This window comes from Tasmannia lanceolata, unplaced genomic scaffold (genome assembly GCF_043159265.1).
Source record: "Tasmannia lanceolata isolate RefF3 unplaced genomic scaffold, GAP_Taslan_0.1 ptg000015l, whole genome shotgun sequence".
Lineage (NCBI taxonomy): Eukaryota > Viridiplantae > Streptophyta > Magnoliopsida > Canellales > Winteraceae > Tasmannia > Tasmannia lanceolata.
In genome coordinates this window covers 63,527,682-63,540,627 of record NW_027518692.1, presented here as the reverse complement: position 1 = coordinate 63,540,627, position 12,946 = coordinate 63,527,682, and the positions used below count along the sequence as shown (strand labels likewise).

The 12,946-nt window shown below is 39.5% G+C and overlaps 1 protein-coding gene and 1 pseudogene across 2 annotated transcripts; both read right to left on the bottom strand.

Annotated features, from left to right (window-relative positions):
• On the bottom strand, positions 1-3,097 carry PUB8 (plant U-box 8). 2 transcript variants are annotated; one of them, XR_013255675.1, is made up of 2 exons: positions 1,670-3,097; positions 1-474 (listed from the first exon to the last, which is right to left on the bottom strand). XR_013255675.1 is itself a non-coding variant. In XM_077397904.1 (1 exon), the coding sequence occupies exon 1, from the start codon at positions 2,836-2,838 to the stop codon at positions 1,756-1,758; it is 1,083 nt and encodes a 360-aa protein (XP_077254019.1). In that variant the 5' UTR covers positions 2,839-3,096; the 3' UTR covers positions 1,427-1,755. The 2 variants fall into 2 exon arrangements, 1 of the variants encoding a protein (XP_077254019.1); XM_077397904.1 differs by lacking the exon at positions 1-474 and having other exon boundaries at positions 1,427-3,096.
• Positions 3,098-11,951: 8,854 nt separating this feature from the next.
• LOC143892158 (calcium-binding protein KRP1 pseudogene) lies at positions 11,952-12,305 on the bottom strand (annotated as a pseudogene).
• Positions 12,306-12,946: the final 641 nt, after the last annotated feature.

The following is a 12,946-nucleotide window of genomic DNA, read 5'->3' as shown; positions in this document are numbered from 1 at the left end:
CCAATTTTTCTTAAGGATAGGTATCTAAAGAAATAACTTCTGCACTGCCTAATGTATTGAAATATGTTTGCAACTGGAGAAATTTAAATAACTATTTTCCTTTTTGGCCCTTTGCAATGATTCAGATATTTCTTTTGCTAATAGGTAAGCAAAAGCCTAATATCATTGCATGCCATCACAGTGGTGTTGACACTACAAGTGGATATGATCCTTGGGCAGATAGCTTTTTCAACTATTTGATGTACATTTAATAAGGACTTAAGAATTTTGACCATATTTTACATATTCCTCTATTGAGCTCTAGTCAACCATAACACCAGCTATAGCTATGCCATTGCCTCCTCTATTTAGGCAGACTAAGTCGATCTATTTAAGCTACTTTCTGAGCTAGATAGCCCACAAATTTGCATTCCAGTCCCAGTATATCTCCTTGCTTTCCTGTGACGTCAGTCTTAACTCAACTGCAAACGAACTCTGCAACATTTGTAACTGAAAATTGATCAAGGATGCTTGTATGAAAGATAAGGGCAACAAGTTAGGTTGGGTGTCACACTTTATGAAGACTATATTTCCTAATTCAGATGATTAAAATATGGAGTTATAAAGATATTCTTTAGTTAAAAAAGAAAAAAAGAAAAAAGAAGAAGTTATACAGATGTGGTTTAGCAAGCTCGCCTGTGTTTGTCTATAAGTTTTAATGAGTAATTAATTCCTTGAATGACTTGATGATTGTTTGTAACAATGGAAATATTAACCCAGTGATGGAAACTGGAGAAGCAGCATAGCGTGCAGGCTAAAACAACAACAATAATATCCATATAGCTCACATGCATTTCTATTTATCTTGTAATGCTTTTCTACATCTTATTGCTTTTATCAACTGAGATTTGCACAATAATATATGCAAATATTATCATAGAATTGTAAGGTGATGTAAGATTGTATGTGTTTATCATGGTTGTCGTGGATGACAAGCAAAACATGTAAGCCAAAATGCACAGCTTCGGGTGAACATTAAAAAACCTAAGAAACAAAAACCATGTTGTCACATTAGTTTCCTAGACATACTAGAGCCTATCCATATTCATACCCAAGCATCAACAGGTTGAATTGCTATCCAGAATGCTGAAATTAATAACTCCGTCCATAATATGTTTTACACTTATAATTTCATTAGGTGAGTATGCTAAGATCAATGACCTCAAGATTGAAACATGTTACATGCTAACCACTAGGACAGAAGCCTCATATCACTCAAGCTCCTAATTTAGAATGCTACAACATAATTCAGACGCCAAGATTGATGTCAACAGATAGCAGGTCAATGATAGAAAGATTGGTATAGCCCAAGCATTTGAAACACCATAGCAATTGGTGGAAGACCAGATAACGGTAAGCTAATTTGAATTTTGTTGGGAGCAACAAATCGGGGAAGTTCAGATAATAATTCCGTCAAAATGGTTACAGATAATAAGTCCATCAAAACAGTTACATTTCAGGCACCAAATTTCAGGTATTCCCATACAAAGATAATAGATTAAAAAAACAGAGAACCCCTTTCCTGTTTATTCCAAATGTACAAGACAATGAACCTCCACCCACAAAATGCTACTCAATTTTACATGATCTGTCCAACAGACAAGGAAATAATAAACAGAATTTGACTCACCTCTCAAGATGATTGTTCTTGCCTCATTTATCATATCATCTCCCAAAAGGTGATATATCCAACTCTAGTCAACGCAGTGATTCACACTATTGCAAGGCTTGAATCAAACTCGACGCATTTCTCCTAATCTTCTCATTCTCATCTCCCACCAACCCAAAACAAATCTCCACAACCCCTTCAGTCCTCGCCTCCAAACTCATCTTCTCACTATAACCACACACAGAATTCAAAGCTGAAAGCGCATGCTCCACACTCCTCAAACTCCCCTCCTTCAAAACCCTAACCAAAATCCTAACACACCCATCAAACCTCCTCATCTCCTCTCTCCCTTCCCTACATTTCCCCAACAAACCCAAAACCTCAACCGCCCTTTCCACACCCGAATCCGCCAATTCAATCAAAACGGGGACTGCCCCACAATTGACAACCCTAATCTTATTATCAGGGAAAGAACAGAGAGTATACAGTGCCGTGGCCGCCTCTCTCTTTCCCCTCCCTTTCCCTTCTCTCAGAAGGGAAACCAAAGCCTTAATGGCAAATGGGTCATCCCCAATTGTGCCCTTATTGACCTCCACCATGGCAAGACTAGTTAGGGTTGTGGCCGCGAGAGCCCGGCACGTCGGAGCCCCAATTCTCAGGGCGGCTACTATGCCGGAAATTGCCCCCTCGGCCACGAGACCAACTTTATTGTCATCATCAAGACTGAGATTGAACAGTACAGAGAGAGCTGATTCTTGGAGCTCTTGATCAGTGGAGGCGACAAAACGGAGGATAACGGAGACGGCACCGGATTCCGTTATCTGTTGACGGAAAACGGGGTCGTGTTTGGAGATACGGCGGATGTGGTGGAGGGATTCGCGTTTGGAGAGGAAAGGGGAGGAGGGAGAGGTGAGGGTTGAGAGGAGGGTTTGAGGGGAGTGGTTGGATTGGGGTTTTGAAGAGGAGGAGAGGGTAAAGTTGGAAATGAGGGAACGAAGGGCGTGGTTGGGGATGAGGGATGGGTGGGGAGGGAGGGGGAGTTTGGTGATGGGGCATGTACGGTTGCCGGAGTCTAGCCACCGTTGGATCGAAACACGATCAAACGTGTGGCCGGATGATAATATTACTGGGTCTGACATTATTTCTAAGGAAATCGGGCACTTGAAATCGTCTGGTAAAAGGGTCGCCATTTTCACACTTTTTTCTTCTTCTTTTTTCTGCTTTCTCTATTCCTGCGTAGGTTTTAGGTTTTCAGCACTTTTTTTTTTTTTTTTTAAAGACTCAGAGAGAGAGAGAGAGAGAGAGAGAGTTTTTAAGGGTTTTGGCGTGCTGTGACGGATTTTCCAGTTTCAATCTGTAGACTTTTGAGGTCGAGGGAAGGGTTTTGTTTTTTGGGAGATTAGGGAGGGTTGGTGGAAATTGAGAAATGCCCTTAGATTATGCAAAATTTTCGGGAACTGGTACGCGTGGAATTATTCCGCGTGAATCATACCTAATAGAGTAATAGTGAAATTTCTGAGTTTGATGGGAAGTGGGTCCCGCTAGCTTCGGTTCTTTATCTCACAGGCTAAATAGGACCCACTATGGGTCAAAGTCAAAACTCATAAAAAATAAGACCCATACTGTGCAAAAGATCATCGTTAGATCAATCTTAACCATCGAATTCGAGTCCCACGAGACAATGTGTCTGTTACTATGACTATTGATAGGAAGGATTATCAGATTAGGGCCTACAAAGTCAACATTTTTAGTGGCATTTTGACAGTTCATTACATGGAGTGATTTTCTGATTCTATTGCTCAAGGAACAAAAATAAAAAGAAATGACATTTGAATTGATAAACAAAACTAAGGCCTAAAACTAGGGGTGCAACTCGGGCTATTTTTGAGAATTTTGGTTGAACTTTAACCATAAAATCGGCTCGGGTTCTGGTTCGGGTTGATTCCAATTCATTTTTTAGCAAAAGCTACACCTGCTGACCCAAATTGCTTCCCTGCCCAAAATTTTGTTCCTTGACGTGTTTTGGCTTAGATTTTTTATTCCGCACTTGGTGAGAACACTTTTGATAGTTTTTTTTATTTCATCCTCTAGAAACATAATGGTTAACACACTGACACTACCTTCTTTCTTTTAGCTAAAACCTAAATGAGACATAATAAAACAAGAGGCTAGGATCATTTGATCAAGGTGGAGCCCACACAAATGGTTCAGAATTATGCGTGCCAAGTGCCAAGTTGATCAACAGACAGATTCACGTTTACTAGTCGCTTCGTGGGCCCATAAAAGTGATCTTAAGAGAACTTAAACAGTAATAGTCTTTCTATATGTTCTATCCATGGAATGAAATTAGTCTGACAGCGTTTGTTACTATGCAGTTCACCTCAATCGATCGATCTGAATTGTTCATCCGATGGGCCCCAAGGCAAGCGGGCCACAACCAAGCGATCATGGAACTCAGAGAATTCCTCTGACCATCCATAGTACATCTTGGTAGTAATCTTCGAAAAATTTAGCAGGTGGAACGTTGAAAAGATAAATTCGATTAGGACACTACGAGTACATTTATTGTAACGTTTCATTTATTTCATAAGAATTACATTAGCATGTAAAAGAAGTCGGGGCCCATTTTTTTAATGATTGAAAACATTACCCCAGTTATGGAAGAGTGATGACTCCTAAAACAGATCATGGCCATCCTAATCTTATTTTTGCCTTCAAATGAATGATTAAGAAATAAAGTACGAAAATTCTTCTTAGATCTGACAGTTAAGATATTGGACCATGGCCCATCCATATAGTTAGCAGTCATAGATGAGCAGTTTAGATCATCCAAATAGATGGCCCCATTTTCCTTTTAGAGAGAGAGAGAGAGAGAGAGTTCCAAAACCTTGTAACCTAATGATGCTTTTTCAAAGTAAACCCAAGAGTAATAACTCACGATGAAGTCGTGCCCAGGGGAATGAAGAGGTGTCTGTAAAGTAGTTGAAGCCAGAGAGGCCATTTGTTATTTGAATTAGACTGATGGGATTTGAGAAGAGGTGATGTCTGGTTGGGGACCAAACTGTTGAAATAATTCATAACATTGTCATCTTCTTTTTCTCTCTCTTCTTCCTTGGTCTAGAACTCTAGATTCCTCTCATTCAAATAACATTTTACTATTTTAAAAGGAAAAGGTACAAAGATTTCAAGTAATTTCTCCTTTTACAAATTATAATTTTTTCAAACTTTTATTAAAACTCTCCACGTAGACTACAAGAAATACACTCATTGGCGATGGACAAAATTCGTCTCTAAAAGATATATATTGGTCCCTATATCTTTTTAGCGACCGATCGAAAATTTTCCGTCGCAACAAAATGCATTACTAAATGTATATAGCAACGGATTTTGCGACATTTAAAAATTTGTCTCTTTATATATAATTAGCAATTGGGAAATAATTTCTTTTTAAAAAATGGTGCAGATTATATTAGAAAGAGGGGTAACCCCAAGACTGATGAGGTCAATAGTAAAAAGGGGAAGTGAACAATACAACGAAAACAAAAACAAATCTAAGGGAGGAAATAAAAACTCTCTAAATTAAGACGCCTGATTCACCCAATCTTTGGCTAACTGGTATGCCTCACTATTATCCCAACACCGAACGTGCTAAAACCGGACTGAATGCCCCTCCACATGGTCTCGAATCTCATCGAGCAACTCCGCAAATCTTCATAGATGAGGCCTGGTTCCATCCATCCATCCATCTAATGGCGTTTAGAGAGCCTCCCTAACTATTAACATGTCCAAAGAGCTATTTTCAATAATCTTGATGCCCCGGAGAGCCACTCTAACCTTTGTCTCATTAGAATCTATTACCCCAAAAGGGTCCAAAAACCCATCTGGTATGTCCCTCCTCATTTCTAAGCTGGCCTCCCACCCTGGCTCAGGATTTCTCTTGCTTGATCCTTTATAATATAACTTGAGCCCAACTTACCCCTTCCAAATAAGGAGGATGAGATAGAGGAGATCAATGATGAGAAAAATATGGGCAATGCTGAACAACTTGAAGAATCAAATAAATCATGGCATGAAGTTCACAAGAAAATTTGGCCAAAACGCTCACAAAGAACCCAAAATGCCCTTTCCAAATTAGCTGATTATGTAATTCACAACTATTGAGCATTTGATCTCTTAGGCTAAGTGTTTGTTGCTCATATCTGTCAAGCCTTGGTTCTCCCTCTCTCGCTTGTTCCGAGTTAGGGTTGGTTTTGTGCCTTTATTGTATCATCTTTCTCTTTATCAAATAAATCGGTAGGGTCCCCACTAAACCCCAACTTACCCATTAAAAAAAACATAACTTGAGCCAACCCAAGTCAGCGACAACCATCCCGGCACAATCCACTCCAAACATTAATCTGTAGAATTGGTGTTATTTAATCATTTAAACTTCAACATTTCTTAACTTGATAATGCTCATTTTTTATGTTTATTTTTGTTAATTTTATATTTTTCTTCTTTCCCGATTCTTAGGGGCCGTTTGGATACGCAGATTTTAGAATTCAGGTTTTTAGTTTGAAAAAAGTGTAAAAGAGAGTTCATGATCAAGCTAATGTATGCTGTCCTGACATCATTTTTTGGATTTTAAGTGAGAAATTCAGGTTTTAAAAATCTCTCCTACCTTCTAAGATTTCTAAAACCTAAAAAGATGGGAGGATCTACTACTCTCTTGCAGATGGAAAGAAGAGCAAGAAGTCAAAAACGACGGGTGGTCCGCTTCTTCTCTTGTCTCTTAGCTACAATTTTAAAGAAATCCCGGATTCTAAAATCGGCATTTCCAAACGGGCCCTTAAGGTTTTTTGTGTTATTTTTTTCTATTTCATTCTTCTTTCTCGATATTTATAGTTTTTTTCTCCTTTTTTTTTCTATTTTTTTTCTTGTAAGAAGAAGAAGATGAAGATGAAGAAGACACTACAAACACTAGCAGGGTGGTCCATGATGATTAGGATAGCATATATTTTTAGCAAGATAATGGCCATTGTTATCATTTATTTTTGTTTTTGTTAAGTTTTTTTTTTTTTTTTTTTGGTTTTTTTCCTTCTTCACCCCCCCTTCCCAAAAAAACCAGAAGAAAAAAAAAGGAAAAAACCTTAAAAATCCAACGACAAAAGAAGAAAGAATATTTCAATCTCTTTTTATCCATAAAAACATGGTGTCTTTGACAATTTGGTAAGAGGCAACAGATTTAAGCCCAAATAAGGGAAAAAATTGATAACAAGGGTTTAGAGAATGAGACGGGAGAGAAAAAGGATGGGCTACTAGTGACAGCTAGGAAGAAATGGATGGGCGTGCGAACTTCGACTCCTCCAACTCCCTCTCTCTCGTCACGGCGACGCGTTTTCTCAGTCACCAACAATATGACGTCACGAACAATCTCATTTTCTACTTTCTACGCGTGATTCCAATAACGGGAGCCGTTGCGGAAGGGTTTTAGATTGTGGGCTCCATCTTTGATTAATACAAACCTTTGATTGGTAAGCATATGGATCATCCTATGCAGTGGGCTCCACTGTAGCATTAAAATTTCCACAGATTATATGATGAATGGGCGTATGAACACTTATTGATCACCCGATCCTTGATATTTGATCCAACAGCAGCTCACTTTGTAAGAAGCTGCTGTTGGATCAAACATCAAGGGTGGTAATTCCATTGTACGCCCATTCATCATTTAACTTGGGAAATGATTTCTGCACTCCAATGTTTTGAATAACGTGCGCTCCAACCTTTGTCGTGTAGTATTTAACGGGCTGTTAGAGGAATATTACGGTTCTCAAGAAGCACTTAAAGCCCTTAAATACTACACGGCAAACAAGTGGAGCGCATGCTTATCAAAACATTGGAGCGCTGAAATCATTTCCCTATAATGTTTCTAAAATTTCAAATAAGAAAAAATGTTTTCTATGGAGTGTGAACCATTACTATAAAAGTGGGATTTGCTAGCGCCCATCGCAAACTGCATTTCTCAGATGGTCTGTTGCATATCAGAGCAGCCACCTTGTGAATGAAGACAAAATCTGCTGAAAACTGAGCCTATGTGGCTGCTCTGACATGCAAAGACCATCCGAGAAATTCCTTTCGTGATGGATGCTAGCAAATCCCTATAAAAGTTTGATCAAACAAGGATAAGAAGTAAACTGACTTGCTTTGGCTTTGTAACTGTTCTTCTATGGATTTCTCATGAGGTGGTTTTGGCTAGAATCATGTCTTAAAGTCGGTGTATATAAGGAAAATATGAGCGTGCCAAAGTACAAGTGTGGACCACTTGGTCCTTGCTACAGATGGTTTACTGAGCAAAATCAACTCCCATTGGATATGTAATGACCTTTGGTATTCTCTTCCTTCTATGTTTATACCATTGCAATCACATCACTCATCTCAAATTAACTTCACAACAAAATACAAAAAAAGACCAGAACTTAGCATGAGCTTAACATTCATTACTTCCATTAACAGAAGTCCTTACACTTGCTATGTGGGGATACAACATTACAAGAAAATCACATAATTAACCTCATACCACATCAGAAATGGTATTGGGATTTCAATTTCACAAGATCTACAAAATGATAGAAAGTGGGGTGTTGGAGAGGTGTGGAATGTTGCTGGACTGGCGATGGAATGTTAGAGAGGAATGCTCACTGCATTCAATTGCAAGTAAGGGATACACTATCCAATTCTTGTTGGCTTCACTAGCCCAAGGTAACCCAACTAACAAAACTTATAGATGGCACCTTGGTCCCACGCCTAAAAGAGGGAGTCCCACTCCATAGGCCTTTTAACTTTTAAGTGGGCCACCTCTACATTATCCGACCACACAAATGGTGCCCAAACACGCAAAAAGGAGCCACACTTAGCCCAAACCTTGCACCCCCATCCGATCCGTTACACTTGATCAATGTTCCTAAAAAGGAACATTACTGGATGATTCTAACCCCTATAATTTGAGGCAATTAAATAGAAAGAAAATAAAAAAGTAATAGCCTATATTCATCAAGGAAGCCTCTACAAATTTGATGGTTAGAATGGTCCATTGGGGGTGGATTGTGTTTCGTGACCCATCTATATCAAGGTCTATGACATATATGGTTTTGATCATTGAACAAGTGGGCCCACTTGCATTCCCTTGAAAAATGCAAGTATCCATTACATAAGAACCCGTCATTGGATGGTAATATGGGGCTGATTTTTTCTTTTTCTTGTTTTCATTAGACATGTTTGTTACTCAAGGTAGCGGTGCAACTCTGGATGGGTCGGGTTGGTTGGGTTGAGGCCAACTCTAGTCCAACCTGTTATAGCATTCCCTCAACCCCAACCCGACCTGACCCAACCCAAGCCTTGGGTCGACAATGGTCAACCCTAACACAAGCCCCCTCTAAATGTCTTTTTTCAAATCAGTTTTGGTAGTAGAGCAATGGGCAGAAGCATTTAGAAAAAAATTTCAAATATGATTTAGATCTGGAAATTGGGATCAGATCTGAAATCTATGAGAAATGTGCAGGAATTCTAAATCTTAACAAATTGGGATCAGATCTGAAATCTATGAGAAATGTGCAGGAATTCTAAATCTTAACGGGAAAAAAAAAAAACAATTCAATCAAAAATTCATACGATCTACGAAAATACATAAAAAATAGATAGAACTTCCAAAAAGGAAATGCAAAAGTTACTCCTCTTTAAGTGATCTTGCTTGACAAGATCTACTCACCGCGAAGGTGTTGGACCTTGCACTTGACAAGAAGAAAAGAGAAAATGCACATCAATTTGTGACCGTGCAGATTTCTAACAGACGAAACTTTCTTCTCCAATCTCCTTCCAAACTCCAAGTCTCCCTACAATTACATTTTAAAAATTAAATTGATCTCTACCCAGACCCCTTATTTATAGAAATTTCAGCCCTTTAAATGGCCCCTACACTTGCACTTATGGCCCACTCACACACTTATACTTGTAAATACACAATTATACACACATCTACCACTAACAAGCCATATACATAGCTTCTATGTCCAAGCCAAATCATAGGTGCTTCCTCTCTACATCATGCCTTGCTTTCTCTTCAAGTGTAGACTGTTTAGATAGAGGTCGTGCCTTACATCATCCCCAAGCTCATAGCTCCCTTGGGTCATGCTTGTTGGGACCCGGTTAGAACTCACCCTTAAAAGCTAGCAATGAAGGGGAAGGTGCCCAAGCCCTTAATAAACCATCCACATCTCCTTACTTATCCGATGTGGGATCTTATATGTCCAAACCAAATCATAGGTGCTTCCTCTCTACATCATGCCTTGCTTTCTCTTCAAGTGTAAACTGTTTAGATAGAGGTCGTGCCTTACATCATCCCCAAGCTCATAGCTCCCTTGGGTCATGCTTGTTGGGACCCGGTTAGAACTCACCCTTAAAAGCTAGCAATTAAGGGGAAGGTGCCCAAGCCCTTAATAAACCATCCACATCTCCTTACTTATCCGATGTGGGATCTTTAACTTTTGCGTGCAACCCCCAACAATCTCCCCCCTCCACGCACAATCAATGTGGATAATCTTGCCCCTCCATGCGGCATAAACATGAGAACTACAAGATCTACTCTGAGGGATTTTTCCATCCTTCGAGGCACATTGGGGTTACCGAGATCTTCCCTAAGGAATTTTCACCATCCTCGAGGGTACACTGTGGTTACAGGCCCGGCTATAACTCACCCTTAAGCTAGACGTTAAGGGGAGGGTGCCGGAGCCCTTACAAACCCATCCACACATCCTTATCCGATGTAGGATCTTTTGCTTTTGTGTGGAAGCCCCAACGACCAAGCTAAATCTTGACCATAGATCTTCATCTATCAGGCCTGGGCTTGGCTTGGTCTCTATCTATTAGTGTAAGACGAAAACAAAAGCAAAAAATACAAAGAAAAAAACCGTGACCCTAGAATTTTGAAAATCGGGATAAAATTAGAAGATAGTGGTCGGGTTCGGGTCGGATTGGTCATGGCCTCAAGCCTAACCCAACCCAAAATTAAAGGCTTCGGTTGGGCCCGACCCAAGTTGCATCCCTAACTGAAGAAAAAGAAATGGTAGAGCCAGTATCATTAAAAAGATGATGACAGTTTGTTTTCTTGTGATACACAGCTGCCATAACAACTTGTAGTATGTGGATGCCGTAGCCCTGAGAAAGTGTGGGCTGATGGGAACAAGGGTGTTAAAGAAGGGAGTTTTCGTATGGTGACATGCAAGTTTCTATATGGCGGAATAAGGGCCATAGGATTATCCTTTGACTTGTGGCCCCAATCTTTCGACGACATGGCAATGAAAACTTGGAAAGTGAAAAGAAAGGCGATTGAGGGAGACTTTCTTGGGTCTGCTACTCTATTGAAATACAGTTTCATCTACTAAATTTGCATTGTTAGATAATGCTTTTGGCAATCTTTCAAAAGAGATGCATCTGGTGCAAGGGGAGCAAGTTGGGTAGCGTTGAGGCCAACCCGAGGAACCATTTACTGAACCTGAACCGACTAGAGTTCCAACCCTACCCAACCAGACTTCTTAAGCTTACAAAAAGAAAAAATGAGAAAAATGTCGGATTTTACTTGGGTTGGGTTAGTTGCCCTAGACCCAACCCGAACTCAACCCGGGTTTGAAAACTCAACCCGAATCCGGCCTGAACTCAATGCGACCCAACCCGACTTTTTCGGGTTGAACCCGACCCGAGTTGCAGCCCTAAATAATGACTGTTGCAGTAGCTTTTAAGATTGAGGTTTTGGTAGTTTGTCGTATCATCCCATCCTTCCTATCAAATTGGAAGAAAACACATTAGCAACCACCCATTTTTTAATCGAATTGAATACATTGTTCCCTGTATGCGCTGAAATAGGAGATTGAATCCACTCTGCTCCTCTAATTATCCCCCAAAATTTGACCCACACCATCATTTGCTTAACCATTAACACTTGAATATTAAATAAATTTTACCCTCAGCACCATCTGTTTGGGGGATATAATTATCAAAATCTTATGGATAAAAAAGGATATTAAAAGAGAAAGAAATTTATTAAGGAGAACATGGTGTAAACACTAAAAAAATATGCTGTGAATATGTAGCAATGAAGATCCAAAGGAAGAATAAAAGCCCTTTCATTGATTAGAAAAACAGTGAGGACAACATAAGAATCATCTGTAAATGGGTAATCTCAGAAAAAACCCAATTTCTATCTCTCAACAGAACAATTGGATAAAAAAAAGGTGAAAAGGAACCAATGATTCAGCTGCAAAAATAAAGCCTAACTCATGAAATCCTTCAATTCCTGCTGCAGAGCTTCTTCCAACCAAATCTTAGACTCATCCATCAAATCAGGACTTAATCTGAACATAAGAATACAAAACTCCATCAGATTCAAAACCCCATCTCCATCCATATCCCCTTCTCTCAACATACTCAAAAGCTCATCATCTTTCAAACCCTGCAGACCCAACAAAGCCGAATTTCTCTTCAAACTCTCAAATGTAATGACACCTTTGTCCTTGTCCATCAACAAATTAAACCCATTACATAACTCTCCCATAAACCCCTCTTCGCCCAATTTATCTGCCATTGTGGGCAGAAAATCCTCGAACTCTACTGATTTCCCGGCCATTTTAGAGAGAGAGAAAGCAAATATAAAGTCGTGAATGCAAAGTGATGAATTGATGAAAAAAGATAAAGAAGTGTTGATGGGAATTGAGTGGTTTGTGATGGGTTAAATAAGAGAAAAACTAAAGGGGTTCGAGGAAAGGAGATGGCATGGATGACAACCCGGATACAGTTATTGTGGGTGTGGATTCTGCAACAGCAATTCCCATCTCTTTCGTAGAAGATGCCAGGGTATAATGGGTAAAATGACTAATGGAAAGAGTCGGTGTCTCCTCTCTGTTCTCATTTTCCAATACGCGTTGACCTGTCATTGGTAGAATTACTAAAATATCCTTATTTTTAAGGGAAAATTACATTTACAACCCTCTAGTTTCATACATCCACTTCCACCCCTACAGTTTAAAACGTCACAAATACACCCTGCAGTTTCAATTTATTTAAGGTAAGCCCCCTCAGCTGAAGGTTCGTCCATAGATTGAAGGGTTAGGATGATCCGATGGAGTTGATTTTTTTGGCACATCCTATCTATGTCAAGGCCCATAAAATGAACGCTTTGGATCATCCAAACAATGGGTCTAAGTATATTTTTCCCTTTAAACAAATAAACTGAATTAGTCATGATATTTTAACTTGACCAAACCTCCC

Excerpts from the sequence above, each read along its gene's own strand:
- PUB8 (XM_077397904.1), bottom strand. The coding sequence starts at position 2,838 with ATGGCGACCCTTTTACCAGACGATTTCAAGTGCCCGATTTCCTTAGAA.